This window comes from Phalacrocorax carbo, chromosome 1 (genome assembly GCF_963921805.1).
Source record: "Phalacrocorax carbo chromosome 1, bPhaCar2.1, whole genome shotgun sequence".
Lineage (NCBI taxonomy): Eukaryota > Metazoa > Chordata > Aves > Suliformes > Phalacrocoracidae > Phalacrocorax > Phalacrocorax carbo.
In genome coordinates, this window is record NC_087513.1 from 33,732,741 (window position 1) to 33,752,778 (window position 20,038).

The following is a 20,038-nucleotide window of genomic DNA, read 5'->3' on the forward strand; positions in this document are numbered from 1 at the left end:
TAGTTTTACCTAACTTACGTGGGAACTCTTAAAATTTTTTTTACAAATAAACGGTGCAAGAAGAAGGAACTTCCCTTTACCACCCCCCCAAACTTTTGTTGAGGTCTTCATATGGTAAAGTCAGAACTTACAGACACCAACAGGGGATAAAAGTAGCCCACTTCTGTTTCATTTATTCCCTGCAAAAAACATTAACCTATGCCAGGATCCATGGTAGATGATGCTGGGATAGAGCCAGGGCTAATATGGCTGGCTTAGGTCCTGTCGCGGTGGGAGGGTGCCATGGAGGGCACCCACGGATCACCGTCCTCAGTGAAAGAACCAGCCTTTGGTGTGTTAAGGAGCTAGAGAACCATAAGGTAAAGCAATTTAGTCACCCCAGAAGGAAGCATGAATTAAAAAATCGCAAGATTTTTTGCAAACCCAACTAAGACTCTAGAAAGAAGCAGCAGGATAAAAGCAAATGGTAACAAGCCATAGAAAATTGCTGTTAAGGAAGCCACTTATGAAGGTTCCCCCTTGTAAATTCATCAGTTCTCCCCTCAGATAAAGCAGGAGGTAACAGAATGGCTGTTGTGGTCAGCCTAGAGGTGTCTGCACAGCCCCGGGGCCAGGACATGAGCCGTCAGTGGCTGCTGAGGAAAGAGTGCAAGGACAGTGCAGTGATACTGCACGGGAATATGATGGCTTTGCAGTTTGCAGCTCGTTAACTGTGAAAAGTATGCGAGGTCTTCATTAGTTAAAATAAAACTGCTTCTGATAGTGGTGGTCACACAGAAGCCTAGCCTATCCCCTCCTCCTGCCTTGCTCCTGCTCCTCTTGCAGGAACAGCTTTCTTCATAGATAGCATATTGCATTAAAATTATTCTCTTAAATCCTAGTTCAACACATCTTCAAATTTCCTTCTTTCAACTGCAAAATTGCCCTAGCACTGATTTCCCCAGGGGGATGTTAAGAGAAATGCCAAACCACTAAATGTTCTTTTCAGCTTGAATTTTGAGAACAATAGGAAGGCTTCAAGCAAACTACTTTCAGTTTAGACAAAAAAACATTAATAGAACAACATCGTTTGAGTAGTTTAATTATACTACCTCATGCTGAGCAAGCAACAACCGGTAGAACTGTTAAAGTACTAATCAACTACTTCAGCATTTTAAAAAAGCAGCAGAACTTTTTGAAGAGGCTTATTACTGAAAGCATAAAAACCCTGAGAGATGAACGCACTTGGATCCTGCCGCAGAGGCCTCTGTGCTGCTTCCGTAAGTCAACAGGAAAGTAGCTGCTCTAAACACACTGTTTTTTCTCCGATGGCAAAAGCCAGGAATCCTGTTTGTGCCCCCCTCCCTTCTTACCCTGCAACGCCCGTTTCCATACTGCCTTCTAGTCCCGCGGGAGCTGCCCGCTACTTACACGTCATGATCTTTGTTGAAGAGATAATGAAATGATTCAGACAACAAACTAAAGCATCAATCTTTATTTATAAAGTAAATTACAAAATAGATAAGGTAAATTTAGTTAGTTATAGCAACTGAAGGTGGTTTTCATTGACTACATAGACACTGTAAATCAAAAGTTTCCTTGATCAATGTGTTCATCCAAGTAATAGAGCAATTATTACCTTGATTAGTTTCACAACCCTCTGATAGGAGTGTTTTAAAACATCAAATTCTCCCTGCCTTGCAACATAAGCATTTAAAATGTAATTACCTGTCATGTTAAATAACAACTGTTTAATAGTTTGTGGGCTAACTGCAAGCAGCTGCACTGCTTCTGGGCTTTGTGATGGCCAACAGCGATTCTGAATGGACACTTTCAATAATAAATGATCAGAGACAGTAAAGGAGTAACTTTCATTAATGCCCTCATTTTGTGCTGGCTCTGAACATTCATGAACAGCAGTAGCATTAGGCGAGGCAACTACGCAGACGTAAACGTGACATCTCACTACAAGATCAGATGCTTCTTATTGCTCTGTCAGGAGAATAGCTACGAGAGGCCTGGAGAGGCAGTTGGCAGTGCAAGACTTCACACAGTTCTCCTTTAGGGGGAAGGAGGGGGAAAACACGCTCAGGACATGACCCTCTGCTGGCTGGTCAGGGGTTTGTACACCCACGTAGAATGTTTTCAAGTAATATAACTTACAATTTCTGGTTTGGGCTGAACTCTGAAGCAGCTCATTATAAACTCCCTCACATAATCACTTAACCAGCTCTCGCCATCCTCCAGATTAAGCTTTCTACCTCCTACCCTCATCTACCTGGGGCAGGATTAGGTAAAAAAAAAACCACCCCAAAACACAATATGCACACAACTGTCTTGGGTGAAACTGTTCACTATTTAAAACATTTGGTATTGAAAAGCTGAACTTCTTTATTGGCTTAAATAAGTGTAAGAATGTATGTAAGAGGCTGACAGCGATCAGGAATACTAAATTCAAACAAAAACCCTCTAGCAGTACTTTTTAACAGCTACACTCAAAGGTTTTCCTTAAAAAACCAAAACCAAAACCCAAAGTGAATCAGGTGTGCTGAAAAGATTCAGAATTCAACTAAAACTACATTTAATTACAGTGCACAATGAGCCGTGTGCACATTAGCCACGTTTGAAAAACGATGACACTTGCCTGACAGGTAGCACATAGAAGAAACGTGCCAAAGACCAGCTCCTTGCCCTTGGGGGAGAAGACAAGAGGCAGAAAAAGAACACAGTAGCTAAGGGCAAGCAGGATATTAGCTGAGGATCAAGAGCTATTGAACTGGATTGATGTAGTGTGTAAGATTAAATGAAAAATGCTGAGGTGTTGAATTTCTACTGCATATGAAAACCCACAGTAAAACCAACGACTATTGCGATCTTCACATCGTATAGTGCAATCTCAGATGTCAATAACAAGCTAGTGTCTGCAAACAAAATAACAGATAAAATCTATCAGGAACTAGTAGTGTTGAAGCATTATTTCCCTACAAAACTAGGTTAAAATCTATCTTCCACCAGGTAAACGCGTGATTCAGCTATACAACGTGCGCACCCAGCGCCTATGATAACACACAGTGACCCAAGGCTTGCAACTCCCGTGTGGCTTTAACAAAACAAAACAAATTTCAAAAACCACAGAGCTCAAATACAAGACACTAAAAAGCAAGTCCCCACTGGGGAATATAATCTGCCCACTAGTATCTGCCTCATTACACAATTTTAAATATTTAAGGTCATCCAATACTTGATTTCCACATCTAATTCTTCTTTAGCTTTCACTTATTAAAATAATCTATTTTTCCTCTTCTTATTAAACACACTACTCATGGTTCAATAAAGTTTAAACTGTTCTGGCTAATTTTAGTGTTTTGGAGAAGGAAAAAAAAGCAGATAAAAAAAAGAAAAGGACAAAATCCTAACCAGGTGCTGCCAGCAGTTGTTCAAGACCTAGTTGGATTTTGTTACAGATTTAACTTACTATAAAGTTCAAACATTTAGGAAAAGTCATTTTCAGAATACCTTGAAAGTGAAAATTGCAGTTGATACTGCAAATGCACTAGGATCTCATAAACAACTCACCGTTACGAAGCAAGTCTATTTCAATTGGTACTGAATTTACAGCGTTCTAGATCCAAGTGCACAGATAATCACTGATTTATGAGAAACTTTAAGCATATTGCTTTGAAAGCAGCTCCATAATCTACTGAGGATACTAACTCACGCGCTTTTAATCACCTTTTACTTGGCTCTTCAGTACTTCATACATAAGGCTTACGAGTGGTGTAGAAGTCTGGAAGAGCTATAGTGGTTTTATGTCAGATTTCTTTAAAAGACATTTCCACAAAATTAGTTATAAATTTGAAATGACCATGCTTTTATGTGGAAAAATATCCAGCTACTCCTGAACACTTATATTAACTACTAGATAACTGATTTTAGTTTATCTTTTCTATTAAACAAAACAAAACAAACAACAACAAAACCCAACTACGCATCATGTCAAAAGCAGAAGAAAACCTGTTGTACTACTGCTGTAAGAGCTACAAGGGAAAATAAAGATTTATCTGGGACAATGTTATATAGTCCTTCAGCTCTCCTCACATCTAGGTCTTAGGGGTTTCAACAGGCTCCTCAAAGAATACAGGTTTGTTATGCAGGCATACACCTGCCCCTTACCCACAGAAGACATGGGTCTTATGTCTGCAAAGTTTATGATCACACGTACAGGTATTACATAACATAAAATAGAGGGGTACTAGCTTAGTTTTCCTCTAATAGCTCTAAAATAATTAGCTCTTCCACATGCCATAAAACATGGTCAACAGAAATATAATCATGTAACAATATAAAAAGTGTTGCGGTCAAAAGAGTAAAAAGAGTTTGGTTTTTTTTTTTCCTTAGCATCTATGAATGGAATGATTTCAGTTCATTACCAAAAGCCAGAATTTCATTTCTTACTGTAATACTTCATAACAAATGCAAACAACAGTTTCTAATCACTGGGTGTCTCAGTCTCTGCCGGACCTCGAATCAGCCTTCGTATTCCCCTCTTCCCCGCAGGGCCTTTCGGTTTAGCAAAACTTTGTTTGTGAGCATGTTGTTTTGGATGAACCTCTTCGTAAAGAAAGTCAGCAGTTAACTCATCACCATTATCTATTTCAATCTGGGGAAAAAAACCCAACATTTATCACATTCATCTTAAAGAAGTATTTTAAAACATTTAGAAATTTTGCTGAATCTCTAGATACTATATTAAAACAATATGTACAATAACATTCAGAGCCTAGCATGAAATGTCCTCCAACTTGTGCCTAATGCCCTCAGCAATGTTGGCTAGTTTTACTGAGAAGTATTACACTCTTACCATAGAAGTTACGAACCAGAGAAGAGCTTTCATGACTTAACTTTGTATCTGAAACTTTTATCAACATGTATTTATTGTTCAGGACAAGCTTTAACAGTGATACAAAACTTTGCACTGTTTACACAAGGTGGTGGCAGAGGCAGTTATAGTTAGGTATTAAGAAGGGAACAGAGGGATGGAGAAAATAAAATACCGGTATACCCAGTGTACTTACCTTTCTAATTATCTGCATCCACAACTGTCCTTCCACAATTTCTAACAGTGGACTTTTGCAACTAGAGTATAGCATTCGTTCTCGTATACTGCAGGTATACCCTGGCATAGAGTAGATGAAAACTGCAGAAGAAAACCCACAAATCAGACCATGACTACACTCCATCAAAACTTGTATCATAAAATCATTTACAGCAGAGTGCCTGGATATTTTTTTCTTCAGCAAGTGTTTCATTTCAAATGAGGGATCAGAGAATGAACAGTATCTTTATGTTTTCACATGATGACTGATTTATGTGTGTTCACAATCAAAAGGGAGAGCTTCTAAACACAAGGACTTTTCAGAGGTTAGTTTCACAACCAAATGACTCAGAAATTTATGCTCCTGCTCATAGACAGGTTACTTTTATGACACATCTTTCTCTCTGCCTCAAAATTACTGAAGTACTTGAAACAAGCCAATGAAATTCATATTGAGAAATTTTCTCATACCTATGGATTCCAGATAGTCTCCTTCATGGGCATGCTTGTACAGGAAAAAGTGGTAGCGCGCAGCATCCTTTGGAATTCTTTTTGGCAAGTCCTTAAGTTCAGTATGAAGTGTGTTGGCCAAAATAATAGTTTCATTTTTCATATCAATTTGCTGTTAACAAAGGAAACCTGAATATATTAATACACAGAAAGCAAACCAAAGAACATGACAGGATGGGAAAAAATATTGAATTAATCTAATACAGAATGGTAATTTATCAGTGTACGTCATTGACAAACATTGTTTAATGTGCAGGTAATCTATTTTATACTCACTATTGAAAAATAGGTAAAGTATTTTATACTTGCCAGTTGTACATAATTCAGTTTCTTATTTTTCAATTTCTCCAAAGCCTGAACAGCTTCTTTAGCAATAGGGAATGCTACTCCTTGCAATGTTTGATGCTTGGTATCTACACCAACGTCCGTCTGCACCTGGAACACAAGTCAGCTGGGATGTAAGCAGAAACCTTTGCAAGCATTTGTTTGGTTTGATACACTAACTGACAGTGTGTTGCATATGGTTACACAGGGTTAGCAGTAGCTATTCTGAGAATAAACTACCCTAAAACATCATCCCCATATACTACAGATATGCATTTTTTAATTCACAGGTCAAGTTTGCTTGCTTTCCTGAGAACAGTTTCATATCTCTGAAACAGCTAGCTTTGCAGAGCCAACGGAACCATCAGAGGGAGAACTGGCTCAAGTGTCAGTGAAGGAGTTCCACGTTAAATCCTGGTATAAAGATACAACAAGCCAGGAGGAAAGAGCTCGATTTTCTTATGCTGTGTTACATTTTTGAACTGACAACATGGCTTATAGACTTCGTTGCATCTTGAAAAATTTTAGATCAAAACATAAAAAAGTCATTTCTAGGGTGTCAAAATTTTCAGAGGAAGAGAAAGAAATTATATCTTGTGAGACAAACTGATCTTCTTGAAGCAAAAGCAAAGCAACTTCCCTCCCTCCTGCTTTAATACCCTCCCTGCAAAAGCCTGTACCAAAAAGAAAACAATCAACAAAATCTTAATTTTTGACTTCTAGAAGGTCTAACACAAAGTAAAAAAATATCCAGGGTGACTGCAAGCTAGACAATTGTTCATAATCCAGTTGTGTTAGTCACAAATTAATTGAGAGAAAATAACAATTATTTTAAAGCAGTTCTTCAAAAATTTCTGTTTATCCTAACATTCATGCAGTTTCTCTCAAAATGAGCTCTGGCCTCCAGTTTTCCCAAGTCTGAACTTATTGTCTAAGTATTAGCTTTTGAATATACTGACTTCCTTTTATAATTTTACAAGTACATTTAACATTGGTGATGAAGCAGCAAAAGTCAGAAAAGTGTACAAAATGGAAAGTGTGGGTCTCCGATCTATCAACTAGAAGATGTTCAGCTTTAATTAAAAAGAGATGCTAATGAAATATAACTCTAAACTAACAAAACCAAACTGATAAAAAAATAAGGAACAAAGATACTTGGGGCAACACTAAATTATACTCCATTTCTTAAGAACAACATGTCAGCAACAAGGGAAGAGGAGAAGCAAGCAGGTCAAAGAGCTTCTGTATAAAGGTTGATAAATTTATGAGAAAGATTATATAAAAAATATTTGCAAAATACATCTGCATAAAAGCCTGAGAAACATAAAATAGACATAATGAAAATAATAAACCATAATAAAATCCCATACTATACAAACCATATTAAAATACAAGTAGAAAAAAAACCCCAAATGTAAAAACCAGCTGGGGAGTGTGGGGACTGGCAAGGGAAGGCACTAACCCAGCTCAACTTCAGATTTAAGAAAATGACCAAAATCTACTTGTCCATACTGCAACATATTTCAGACCATTAAGGCAAAACGAAAACACCTAAATCACTTAAAAATATTTACATTCACACCGTAAGATCTGTTAGTGATGGTTGCTGAGTGGTGGATAAAATGGCAGATGAAACTTCCTATGAATGAATGTAAAATAACGCATGCAGGAGGCAAAAAAACCACCCTATTCTACTTGTAGGATGATGGGATTGAGCTAGCAACTTCCACTCAGGAGCAAGATCTTGCAGGTCACACTGAATACCCTGGAAAACATAAGCCCAGTGGCCAGTCTTGGCAAACACCCCAAATAAAACAAAAATAACCCCCAACACTTCCCACCCACAAATGAAATGTTATGAATTGTTAGAAAAAGAGTAGAGAACAACACACATCGTTACACACTGTAGGTATCAGTAGCATGCCTGCATCTTGAATACCACATGCAGTTCTGCCTTCCCCATCCCTCCATCTCATAAATTACATAGCAGAACCAGAATAACTGCAGAGAAAAGCAAAAGGTCAGAAGTATGGAGTGCCTTCTTTAGGAGGCAGAACGACCTAGATGAGGACTCTTCAGCCCAGAAAAGATAACCAATAAGGAATACAACAGAGGCCCATGGATACAGAATCATAAAATAGTTTGGGTTGGAAGGGACCTTTAAAGGCCATCTACTTCCAACCCCACTGCAATGAGCAGGGACATCTTCAACTACATCAGGTTGCTCAGAGCCCCGTCCAACCTGACCGTGAATATTTCCAGGGATGGGGTGTCTACCACCTCTCTGGGCAACCTGGTCCAGTATTTCACCACACTCATTGTAAAGAATTTCTTCCTTTTATCTAGTTTGAATCACCCCTCTTTTAGCTTAAAACCATTACCCCTTGTCCTATCGCAACAGGCCCTGCTAAAAAGTCTGTCCTCATCTTTCTCAGCCCCCTTCAGGTACTGAAAGTCTGCAATAAGGTCTCCCCACAGCCTTCTCTTCTCCAGGCTGAACAACCCCAACTCTCTCAGCCTTCTCCTCACAGGAGAGGTGCTCCATCCCTCGGATCATTTTTGAGGCCCTCCTCTGGACCTGGTCCAACCGTTCCATGTCCTTCTTGTGCTGAGGGCTCCAGAGCTGAGCGCAGCACTCCAGGTGGGGTCTCACCAGAGCAGAGTAGAGGGGCAGAATCACCTCCCTCAACCTGCTGGCCATGCTGCTTTTGATGCAGGCCAGGGTACAGTTGGCCTTCTGGGATACGGTTGTTTTTATCCAAGGGGAGGAAGAAACTGAGGAATGACTTAATGACATTTCTCTGCCTTCCCCACACAATCTATAGGGATATCAGAATCAACTAGTAGCAGGCAGTGGTTCTTTACATAGTACTTTGTCAAGCTGTGGAATACACTGCCATAGGATCTGTGGCCAACAAAAACTTTATGTGGATTTAGAAAAAGTGACAAGACTAGATGATGGATGAAAAACCCATTAAGAACAATTATATAGGAAGACATCATCTTTTGCTCAGGAAGACCCCTGCCTGCAAATGTTGAGGCAACAGAAGAGCATTCAAGGAAATTATCATTGCCATCTTGCCCTGGTCTTATACCCTTCCTAGGTTTCTGCTGTTTCTCACTCAGGGCCTTGACAGCAGACTATGTGATCCTTTGATCTGAGCCAGTAAAATATTTCTTAGGATAATTAAGAAAGAATACACATACAGAGAACTAATTTTTTTTCTTTAAATCTGAAAGCTTTTTCGTTTTCTAATTATAGGCTTCATAATGGTGGAAACACTGAAGAGATAAATGACGTAAGTTAAGGTAGTTTGAACCATTGCAAGATGCTTCAAACAAAGCCAAAATGGCAGCAATCTACAGTTTATGTCTCTGAAAAGCACAGCTATTGCTGCTGAAGTTTCACAATAGCACATAAGGTTTTAGTCTGCATGAATCAGCTGTTAAACACAACATATGTAATGCATAAGAGATAATACTAATACCAGAAGTGATCATTGATACCACAGAAGTTTTACATTCATTAGTGGCTTTTTTTTTTAAAAAGCTGTTCAAGTAGAATGCAGTGTTTGGTGATGATGACTGCATTACTATATTGGATTAATCAGAATTAGACATGGAGAATAACAAAAGACACCACTGAAAAAAAGTCAATAAACAACAAAGTTGCAGTAAAAGCACGATAGAGTGAAAACGTTAAGAAGACACAGAGCTGCATTTAACATGACGGTTTGCTGGCACCCAGCGGCAGAAACAAACCATATTTCAAACACACATACCATGGCTGTAAAATACAAGCCTAAAGAACTAATAATATCAGCCCATGAACTATTTTAATAGATGCCTGAATACAAACAGCGATCAAGTGAAGGAAAAATGTGAGAAAAGAATCCTCTGAAACCTTTCAGTCGCTAGCTGGCAATCATCAAATCATTTGGTTAAAGGTATTTGTTAGAGGTTTTTCTATAAAGCGTGTGTAAAAAAAGCAAATCAGTCTCTTAAAAGGACTAGCTACTTCTTTTGGATTTCTATTTTATTTTTACTGGAACTCAATTCACTTCCTCTCAGTCTTAAATACACTGGTGCTGGAAGTTAAGTACATTTCCTCTAGGAGTAAGGCTGCTGAAATACTCCTGGCAATAAGTCACTGCAACAGTTACTATGTTGTGTTTTCTCTACAATATCTGCCACATGGGTAGTGTATGTAGGCCATCACAGAAGGGTTGAGGTCAGAAGGCACCTCTGGAAGTCATCCTGTCCAACCCCCCTGCTCAGTCAGGGCCACCTAGAGGCAGTTGCCCAGGACCACATCCAGATGGCTTTTGAATATCTCCAAGGATGGAGACTCCACAACCTCTCTGGGCAACCTGTGCCAGTGCTTGGTCACCTTTCACAATGAAGCACATGCAGTGATATTAAAAGCATGTTAAGGGCCAGAATTGCAACAACTAAGCTCTGCAGTAGCGAGGCGTCTGACTCCAAGACTAGGCCTTGCAAACTCAGCAAGATCATGCCACTTCAAATCCAGCCATCATCATCCTGCAATCTCAACTCACTGAGAGATAAATTTATATTCTCATTCACACAAACTTTCTGAAACTTTCAATTTTCTGTTCTGTTTGTTTTTTTTCTTAACCTAGGGAAGACTTTTTCCCTACAATACATTTAGAATGCTGCACCCAGTTTCCTACCCATGCTCAAAGACATTGTAGGTACCTCATTAATCTTAATTTGTCGAAGTTCCTCTTCTGCTGCAGTCAGAGGCGCAGGGGAGGACTGTGATACCAAATATTTTTTATATCCATTCAGCGAAACATCATCCTGAAAGCACAATATCAATATGAATGTGATTTTATACTCAAGTTCTGAGAAGAAAAAGAAAGCTCCTTTTTAACTCCTCCCTTTCTGAAAGGGACAGACCTTCCCAAACACAATTTTAGGTGCCAATATTCCATTATGTCGTGTTTCAAGAGCCCAGAGGTATAGAGGTTAATACATGTGAAGTAGCAGGTGGGACCATAACCAGGTTCCACCAGGGTAACAGAGCTGGTTGCAACTAAACCATGCTTTTGTCTAACAAAATAAAGACAGAGCAACCCACGGGATGCTGACAATCAAGATTCTGAGTGAGGTTTGCAAATTGAATGCTTTGAAGAAGCTATGATTTTCACACAGACGAACATTAGAGGCCAACTGCAATTAAGCTTATTAAAGACACTAAACCAAACAATTCAGAGGTATATTAAGCTGTAACATAATAAGCTTGGAAAAAGTGAGTTACATTGACTTCATCCTCTAAGTGCCCCAAACACATTCTGTTCTATTCGGTAATAGACAAATGCAATGCTCCTTCCTTACAATTGAGGTGGAAGCTCAGACTTGCATCTAGCCCTACAACTCAGAGCCCAAATTCCACATCTTACATAGACTGTTAATGGTTTGGTGCAGTGAGAGATTAGTTGATTGAATGGGCAAGAAAAAAAAAAAACATGACCTCTACCAGTAAACCCTCTTAACAACTCAGTTATCTATTTCTCTAGAATACAGCCTCTCCAGAGAGGTTTCTTAGTGTGTTTGTTATGATAATGAAGCATCACAGGTTAACGCTGATTATAACGAATTATTTACTTGGTGAGCAGCAGAATTATTAGCCTTGTGCCCTTATGGACTTGCCTGTTCACCAGAGCACCCCATGCCACTTCCACAGTTTTTTCCCCACTACAGTATCCTCTATTCTTCCCCAAATCTCCAACTCCTTCCCTTCCTTCAGCACCAGCTCCCTGGGTCAATAGTGGCATTGCTTTGATTCAGATTTGTGCATATGATGAACGAATTAACAGGCCAAACAGAAGATAACTGCTGTGCTCCCTATGTCTTTGCTAAAGGAGGAAAAAGGGAATGATAATTTTGATCTCTATATAATCATCAGTTTTCATGAAAGCTATATTATATATTCTGTGTATATATATATATTCTGTATCTTTGAGAACTCTAACTTGTATTTCTTTGAAACTGGCAATGGATTAAAAAGTCAAGACTGTCTGATGTCTGCCTGACAAATAGGCTGACATCACAACCATCTAAGACTTATTTCCCAAAGAAACCATGGTAACACAATAGCCTCATATTTCCTTACATTCCCAGCATTTGCAGGCTTTTTAACATCCCTTAGAAACTTGTTAGATTTCATACATGCACCTTCCCATTATCTTACTATAAGTGAACAGTCAACTATTGGTATTTTCATTGAACAAATTAGTAGCTACTAAAATTCTGTTTCCATATGTTAAGACAGCAGCCATGGACTTGAGTTACATTTTATGGTCAAATTCTAAAGAACTGAGAGATTAATATCTTTGGTTTAAGATAAAAACATTTGTTTTCAGATGTTAACAGCTTGCAGATAGCTGTTCTAGCCCACTTCTGATTCAGAACCATACATCCAAAATGGTTTGTGTATACAATTGGCCTGAAAGTTAGTGTTTCAGCTTTTTGAGGCTTCACATGCATGCAGCAAGATTAAGAGATGCTCCTATTATTCCTAGATTATTTAGTTTTCATAGCCATTTGAAACAAGGACTTCTTAGCCTGAAATTGTTAAATATACTTAGTTACTTGTTCAAATTAGAGCAATTACATTTTAACTTTAGAATAATACACATAGCTTTTAACTCTCTTTTCCTTAATCTAAAAAGAGCAGAAACACCACAAATTCATATCAGTAACAACAGCTACTATGTTTAGTACTTAAAGTCAGTGTGCTGACTTTAAAAAGAAAAACATACCTGCACCGTTCCAAATACTTCATCCTTAATATGACCACCTCCAAATTCTTTCTTAAGTGTTGCTCTGGTTGCTGCATACAACATTTTTTGACGAACCTGGGATATCATAAAACAGTGTTGGTTTAGTTTGGGTTCTTTTTTTTTTTTCCTTTGGTGTACACAGAGAATGTAGCACATTGGTGTACCAAGTCCATTAACAAACATCTTTCTTAAGCAAATATTTTAAGCATTGAAACTGCATTTTGAAGTTGTAATTCTTAATAAAGAATAAATTCCATGGAATGAGCTCTGGATCACAATACTAAAACATGCTATTAAATTCTCAAGGGCACGATAACACAATTATTTTAAAAGTAATTCCAAAACTAAATTGCAGCTTTAATAAGAGTATGAGCATGAGCTCTTTTTTAAAAAAATAAAGAAAAAAAAGTCAAAATGGATACAACAGATAAAGAGCAGACTGCAATAGTTCATTATTACTTTTTATTTGACAGTGATCACATATAGTTTTGGTTCAACTACAGAGTGGAAAAAACAAAATTTTCAGGGGGGCAGAAGCTCTAACAATGTTTGCTCCCTATCAACTCATGTCTAACATAGTCACTTATTCCTCTCTCAATAGTCCCATCTTCCCACCTTATTTTGCCACCATGCTATCCTCACAATACCTCACCTTTTCCACCTAATTTCTACGCACTCCAACTCTTGTTCTCTCACTATTTCCTAACTGCCAGTGAAAGTACTAGGAATATGGGAATAGCTTTACCTTCCGTCTTCCCTCATCTCACATTCCTAGAACCTGTACACAGTATCCTAGTTTCTCCTAGAAAGCCTTAAGTCTAGCCTCAGTTCCCTCCCATGTTCTCTAAGATGTTAGAAAGATGTGTTTTCATCTTCCATCTCATGATGCTTCCCTCAGTTTTCTTGGGGAACAGTGAGGGGAAGGCTGGGGAATGCTTCATTCCTCAAATCCTCTTCCTTCATATCTAGGACTCAGATCAAATGGCACTGTTCAAAAATCATTAACAGCATGAAGCCTCTGATGACTGTTACTTACAGGAGAGTGATCAGGTGACCATGCAATGAAGATCCATTCATATCCTTGAGCGTTCTGAGAATCTAATCTGTATAAGATATAACATGGTTGCTTGTCTTCAAGAAGGGGAAGGACAAAGGCATCATAATCCTTTTCCCATGATCCAGCTGGCCTCCTAGAGGATCCCACAACAAGCTGCTCTATAACCAATAACCAAAGCTATAGGTTAGCAGCAATACAGTTAATACTGTTTTTCAAAATTAGCAATTACAATGAACAGTTAATCAGGCACTTCATCTTTCATAATTATGTCCACGAGAAGAGCCAGTCTGAAAGCGGGTGAATTCCTACAAAAGCTGTGTGTGTTCAAACCCTAACTTACTTTGACCCAAATAACTGAGAAGTAATATGCTAGTTGTCATCAAGTTCTTTGATCTGAAGGGCTAAGACTGATGTTAGTGTTTTTAGCATAATGTACACAGAAGGAAAATAAAAACTGTCTTCCACAGTTAGTTTATTTTTAAATTGGAATACTTCAGTAGAAACAAGATGAGAGTAAGCTTTTAAATTTTGGAATTAGAATTATTGATGCTCTTGCTATAACATATTAGTATCTGTACTCACAGTAAGAAGTCAATAACTCAGTTATACAGTGAAAAGAGATCGGAATGAATATGCTTGGACTAATCACTTTAACTTGACTATGTAAGTAGATAAACCTCTTTCTAGGCCACAGCTTCATAACTATGGTCTCTTGAAACGACTGAAGTTGTTTATTATGTATAATTGGCTTAAGTCTGTAAGGAATACTTCAGATGAGATTTAATTATGTGAACAGCTGTAGCAACAAGGTTTTTTTTCTTATTTATAAATCACATCTCAGCTTCCAAAGGATAGTGTCTTTCTTTCGAAAGGTTTATCAACCTCCCAATAAATACTAGCCCCCATAACCAAAACAGAAGTACCTTGTTTAAATGAGATCCTACAACAGTTTGAGGACCATCACAGTAGCTAGTATACAAAATATCTTTTGAGAGTCTAGGACCTGACTTCTACAACATCAGACAAAAGTACAACAGTATACAAATGCCTCTTCAGCACTGCTTGCAGAGCAAGGCGTTCTGCAACAGTAAGTCACAGAACATGAACAGCTCAGGGAGGGGGTGTTTGGCCCTTCTCTGAATTAGATGCAAAGTAGCTGAAGTTAATAGACCAGAGTATTTGAAGCGTACTTGCCAATTCTGAACTCTAGGTGGCTTTATACTCACTTGGATTTAAGACAGAAAAATAAAATTAGAGGAACTCTATTGCTCAGCAGCAAACCTCTTACTAACTCAGATTAGCAGAACTCAATTTGACTGTTATCTGTTGACTAAGGGCAGTTGCTGAAAGCTCCTGCAGACAGATGAGGCAACTGTCCCTCTTCCAGTATTCTGGGAATTTTAGAGGTTTCTTTTTGAACTGTGGAAAACAGTGTCAAAGACTGGATTCTGCTTCTACATATAGACAAAACACATACATATATATATGCACACACACACACAAAAAAATAGGGAAGGTCTTCCATTTGTATCTTATTTCTAGGCTTCACTTAATATTAAAAAGTAGCATACACATAAAAGCATATTGTTTTGCCTTGCCTAATGGGAAAAAAAATTTCAATGGTATGCCAGCATTTGCTACCTTGTGTAAGAGAGAATTTACCAGAGTGACCTGTCGATAATATTACTATTGCCACTTCCTTAAGGAAAGCAATATTAAAACGTCAGAAGACTTCCTAAGAAAAGCAAACACAAAGAAGGTAACAGTAAGTTATTTACCTAACAATAAAAGTATGTATGGGTATGTACATGTACATACATGTACCTTTCTTCAGCTAAAAGGTATTTCAGTGTACTATAAATGAATGAATTCTAGTAAGAACGAAAAAACCCAAGGTGGGCATTTGATGTACTAGAAAAGATGGACCCATGAAGCATCTTATACAGACAACCAGCATTGCTATTAAAAAAAACAAAACAAAACCAACAAAACTATGCATTCTCTCTTGCAATGTTTGCGGCCTTGATCACTTGCCAAGAAGTTCAAAGACCAAACTCAAGTTCTGCAAGAAATTATGTAATTTTATATTTTAAAAATATATGTGAGATTTAAAGAACAGTTTTAGCTCTGAAAATTTGTACAAATTTGAGAGATTTTAAAATATATTTTCTATGTAGTCAGATTACTACTTAAACATCTGCTTTAATAGGACTTTCTACATGCAGCTGCTCCCAGTATAAAAGGCAGATATTTATACTTCATCTAAAGTGACTAGCTGCTGTGTAAGAATCTCTCTGTCTAATGAAAGTAACCCAAGTGCCAAAACACTACACAGTGTGGAGTTTTTTTTTCTCTACTCTTTCTTTAGTAAGGTAAGAGCAAGCTGATTTGTATTATCCATATGAAATACACAGCAGTTCTTAGTAAAACATGAAATGACATTTGGAAGAAAAATTCAAATGCAAAAATACAGCAGCATCGTACTGAAAAGTTTAGCATCATCAACACTTAAATGTTAGCTTCTGTATATGAAAGACCTTAGTAACATTGAGTTTTGCAGTTTTGCTTTTTAAAAAATTGTACATGTAGGTCACTAGAACAACTAGAAAAATATCTAAAAGAATCAGAGAAAAAGATTAAAATTTGACTAACCGTTGTCAATGACTATTTTTAAAAGCCTGTATTGTCCATTTCTGGCTCCAACAAAGGTGTCTTTCACACTTCCACTAGCTGAAAAAGAAAAAATAGAAGTAACCAAATGAACATATTTCACTTCCCTAGGACAAAGAAAATTCATGAAGGTAAGAGCAACACTGGAAAAGCATACAACTGGCCCTCCACTACAAAGCTGGACCGAAAAAGGAACACGGGAATGATGTTCCCTCTCTGCTGCCTACTGTTCCAGCCACTGGCATGCCAGAAAAAGATGGCAGGCAACACTGCAAAACAGCCCTGCTTTCTAGCATACTGTATGATTTTCAACATTGTGAAAATTAAAGGTGAAATCACATCATCACTCTCAGGTTTCAGAGTTAACACAGCATCACAATAAAAACATAACGCATCTCAAATTACAATAGCTTCATGAAGTCCGCAGGCTGAGTACAAGCTTTCAGACAGAAACTTTACGCCTGCCAGGAAACTGTTAGAGCTTGCCTGGCAAACGTGCTGGTCTTTCCTGACGACACCTCTCTAGAGAGTAACAGTGAAGGCTGCCACCCATTTCTCATCTTTCATATCACCTTATCTCCTTGTATGTATCTTGATGAGCTATTGCAACAGGATAGCTTTATAATGAATTTACAAAGAAGTAACTAAAAATATTTTTAAGTGTCCGTAATTCACATTGACATTACACTGCAAATGTGATAGACTCACTTCTGTAAGCACGCTGAAGAACTATGCTTGAGTCCTGTGAAGATCGTTCTTACCACAACTGCTCTGCTAAATAATCTGAGTGCAAATTAGTTTAATTATACCATAGACACGGGGTTGTACAGCATTTATTGAAGAACATTTATTGCAAGCTGGTCCTTCAGGTAGTCCCACAGCATACAGCACAGCACCAGGAAAACAAACATCAAACCAGGAAAAAAATAAAAAAGATTATTTACAGGATTATTTATAGCCAGGTTTGAGGCCAACTGAACAGATGGTCAGATGGTAACCAGCAACGTTACTGCCCATGCTCAAAACATTTTCAATTCATGCCTATCGAAGTGATGTCCAGGCCCATCCTGAAATTCCAAAATGGTGTGGGAGCAGAAGGGGGCGTTAAACAAACTGAACTGTATCAGGTTACAAAGTCCAACCCCAGCTTCATCCCACTTAGCATCTTCCCACTAACCAGTGCAGACCCTCACTGTAATTTGCTGCCAGCTTTTCTAGTTGTCTCTGCAGATCCTCACCATTTCATTCCATTCAGCACACAAACACTGCACCACTTTCTAGACCTTCCAGTTCCCCCAGGACTTTTTTTGTCCTCTTCTTGTCTATTAGCTTTTTGTTCTTTATTCTCTCATTTGAACCCTACACACCGAAACAGGAACAAAATACAGCAGTCCCTGCACCAACACCAGAGCTGCAACAGCTCCTGAAGTAACATTTTGAGACAAGACGTTTGAGAAACCATCTCACTGTCAAGTGATCAACTCTTTTTTAGTCATAAAGGTTTTAAAATTCACAACAGTGTGATATTATTTTCTGCATTGCAGAGACCTACAGAATTAAAATCTGTGGTTATTCCACAAATATTTTACAGGGGATATTATTTAGAGATTATTTAGAAGACTGTGAACATATTCTAGTGTATTTTCCCACAGCTCCATGCATTCTGTGACTTCCTACGCTATGTATCTGCACTGGCCTGTTTGAAAGCCCAGACCTTTTCGCGACTGCCTGGTACAGTTCACTGTCCCCATGACTTCATTTCTGTTTCCAGAAAAGAGCAGCCCATGCTGTCAAATCTTGCAATTGTTTATGAGTGACAGTAGACTGTTTGTAGCTAAAGCCAGCAATGGCACAACAAGTGCTATTACTCTTCCAAATTGCAGAAGCGGATGCTTTGCTGCAAACAGGACCACTGATTAGTGCCTGCCAAGGCAGGATCTGTGCGGGAAAGCTGCCGAGTTCTCTAAAGCTCTCCTCAGAGGACAAAAGATTCTCAAAGACATGAAGGAGAGCAGCAGAAGAGGCTTAGCCACTCTTCTTGCTTGTGGTAAGCAACAGGATATTCTTCTGTTCCTCCCTCCAGCATTACCAGGGGAGACAACAAGGGAATGAAGAGCCACAGTAACAGTTTTCCCAGCCTGGAAAAAAAAGGTATGCCAGATGCACCTCTAGCCTGAGCAGGGTTGAAGAACTTAAAACAAGAAGCAACAAAAAAGAGCTAAGACTGGCACGGAGGGGAAGTAAAAGGAGAGAGACGGAAGGGTGCAGACCAAATGCAGCCAACAGACAAAAAAGGGAATAGCAGAGCAGTTAAGAGCTGCCGTGGCTGGGACAAAAGTCACCTTCAACAATAAGTACAGGAGAGCAGGCAAAGTACACGGTACTGGTCACCGAAGAGGCAGATTGCAGAAATCGAGACAGTAAAACCCGACCCCTCCATAATCCTGCAGTATAATCCCTGCTTAGCAATTCTGTGATTCGGGGGTACCCTGTAATAATGAGCAACAATACGCTGTTTTCTTCTAACTCGCACCCTCCAAGGCCTGGAAACACGGGGAGGAAAAACTTCCCCCACACTTTTCCCAATCGTGGCCCCCAGTGATGGGCTTTTAAGTGGGTTTGCCTACGCCGGGGCTCCGGGTTCTCCTCAGCGCTCCCGCCACAACGTCCCCGGCAACGATCCCCGGCATTGCCCGCGCCTGTCCAACCCTTCCCAGGCCGCTGCGGGGACCCCGAAGAGGCGACAGCCTCTCCCAACGCCGTGAGGGGCCGGAGGAGGTGCCCGGGGAGCCCCCACAGCCCCGGCCCCCGCCTCAGCCGCCCCCCGCCGCAGCGGGACGACCTGCGCTCAGGGGAGTTACCTGAGCCGAGGGGCGGGGGAGGGTGGGGGTGTCTCCTTGTCGTCTATGGGTTTCTGCAGGGATTAGTTCTCCCAGGCGGGCTCCCCGCCGCTCTCCGGCGGGCAGGCGCGGTGAAAAACCCCGCAAGGCTTCGCCTGGCTGGGAACGAAGCTCGGGGTTCGACCCAAAGGAGCGGCGGCCGCGCGGGGCCGAAGCCAGCAGCAGTTTCCCCGCGCTTAGCTCAGCTCAGCTCGCCTCGCCTCCCCCGCCACCCCGCGCCGAGAAGGACGGGCTTCTCCAGCAGCGAACAAAGAACGCGGCAGGGGAGAAAATTCCGCCGGTAACGGCCCGTTAAACGGCCGCAACGGCCGCCTCCCCGCGCGCCGCGCCGCGCCCCTACCCGCGGGGAAAGGCACTCTGCCGCCCGACTGGCAGGGGGAGAGGGGGGCAGCGGGGCCCGGCTGTCAGCAGGGACAGGTGGGCACCGCGGTGCGGAGGCGCCGGTCGGGGCTGGCCGGGGGGGCGTGGGGGGGGGAGAGCCGCGCGGGTACCTTGGATACCGGTCTGGTGGGACATGTCGCACCGCCGCTGCGCGCCCGGGGCAGCCCAGCCGCCCGCCTCCCTGCCCGGTCCGACCCGGCACGGCACGGCACAGCCCGGCCCGGCCCGGCCGCCCGCACGTGACGCGCCGCCGCCACTCAGCGGCCGGGAGGGAGGGAGCGATCGCGGCGCCTTCCGGGCCCCGCCGGCCCGG

The 20,038-nt window shown here is 40.4% G+C and overlaps 1 protein-coding gene across 2 annotated transcripts; it reads right to left on the reverse strand.

Moving 5' to 3' along the window:
- Positions 1-1,459: 1,459 nt before the first annotated feature.
- TWF1 (twinfilin actin binding protein 1) lies at positions 1,460-19,995 on the reverse strand. 2 transcript variants are annotated; one of them, XM_064448182.1, is made up of 9 exons: positions 19,836-19,995; positions 16,427-16,504; positions 13,754-13,932; positions 12,697-12,792; positions 10,628-10,732; positions 5,894-6,019; positions 5,546-5,696; positions 5,055-5,176; positions 1,460-4,639 (listed from the first exon to the last, which is right to left on the reverse strand). In XM_064448182.1, the coding sequence occupies exons 1-9, from the start codon at positions 19,858-19,860 to the stop codon at positions 4,469-4,471; spliced, it is 1,053 nt and encodes a 350-aa protein (XP_064304252.1). In that variant the 5' UTR covers positions 19,861-19,995; the 3' UTR covers positions 1,460-4,468. The 2 variants fall into 2 exon arrangements, with proteins under 2 accessions (XP_064304252.1, XP_064304260.1); XM_064448190.1 differs by having other exon boundaries at positions 13,754-13,820; positions 19,836-19,896.
- Positions 19,996-20,038: the final 43 nt, after the last annotated feature.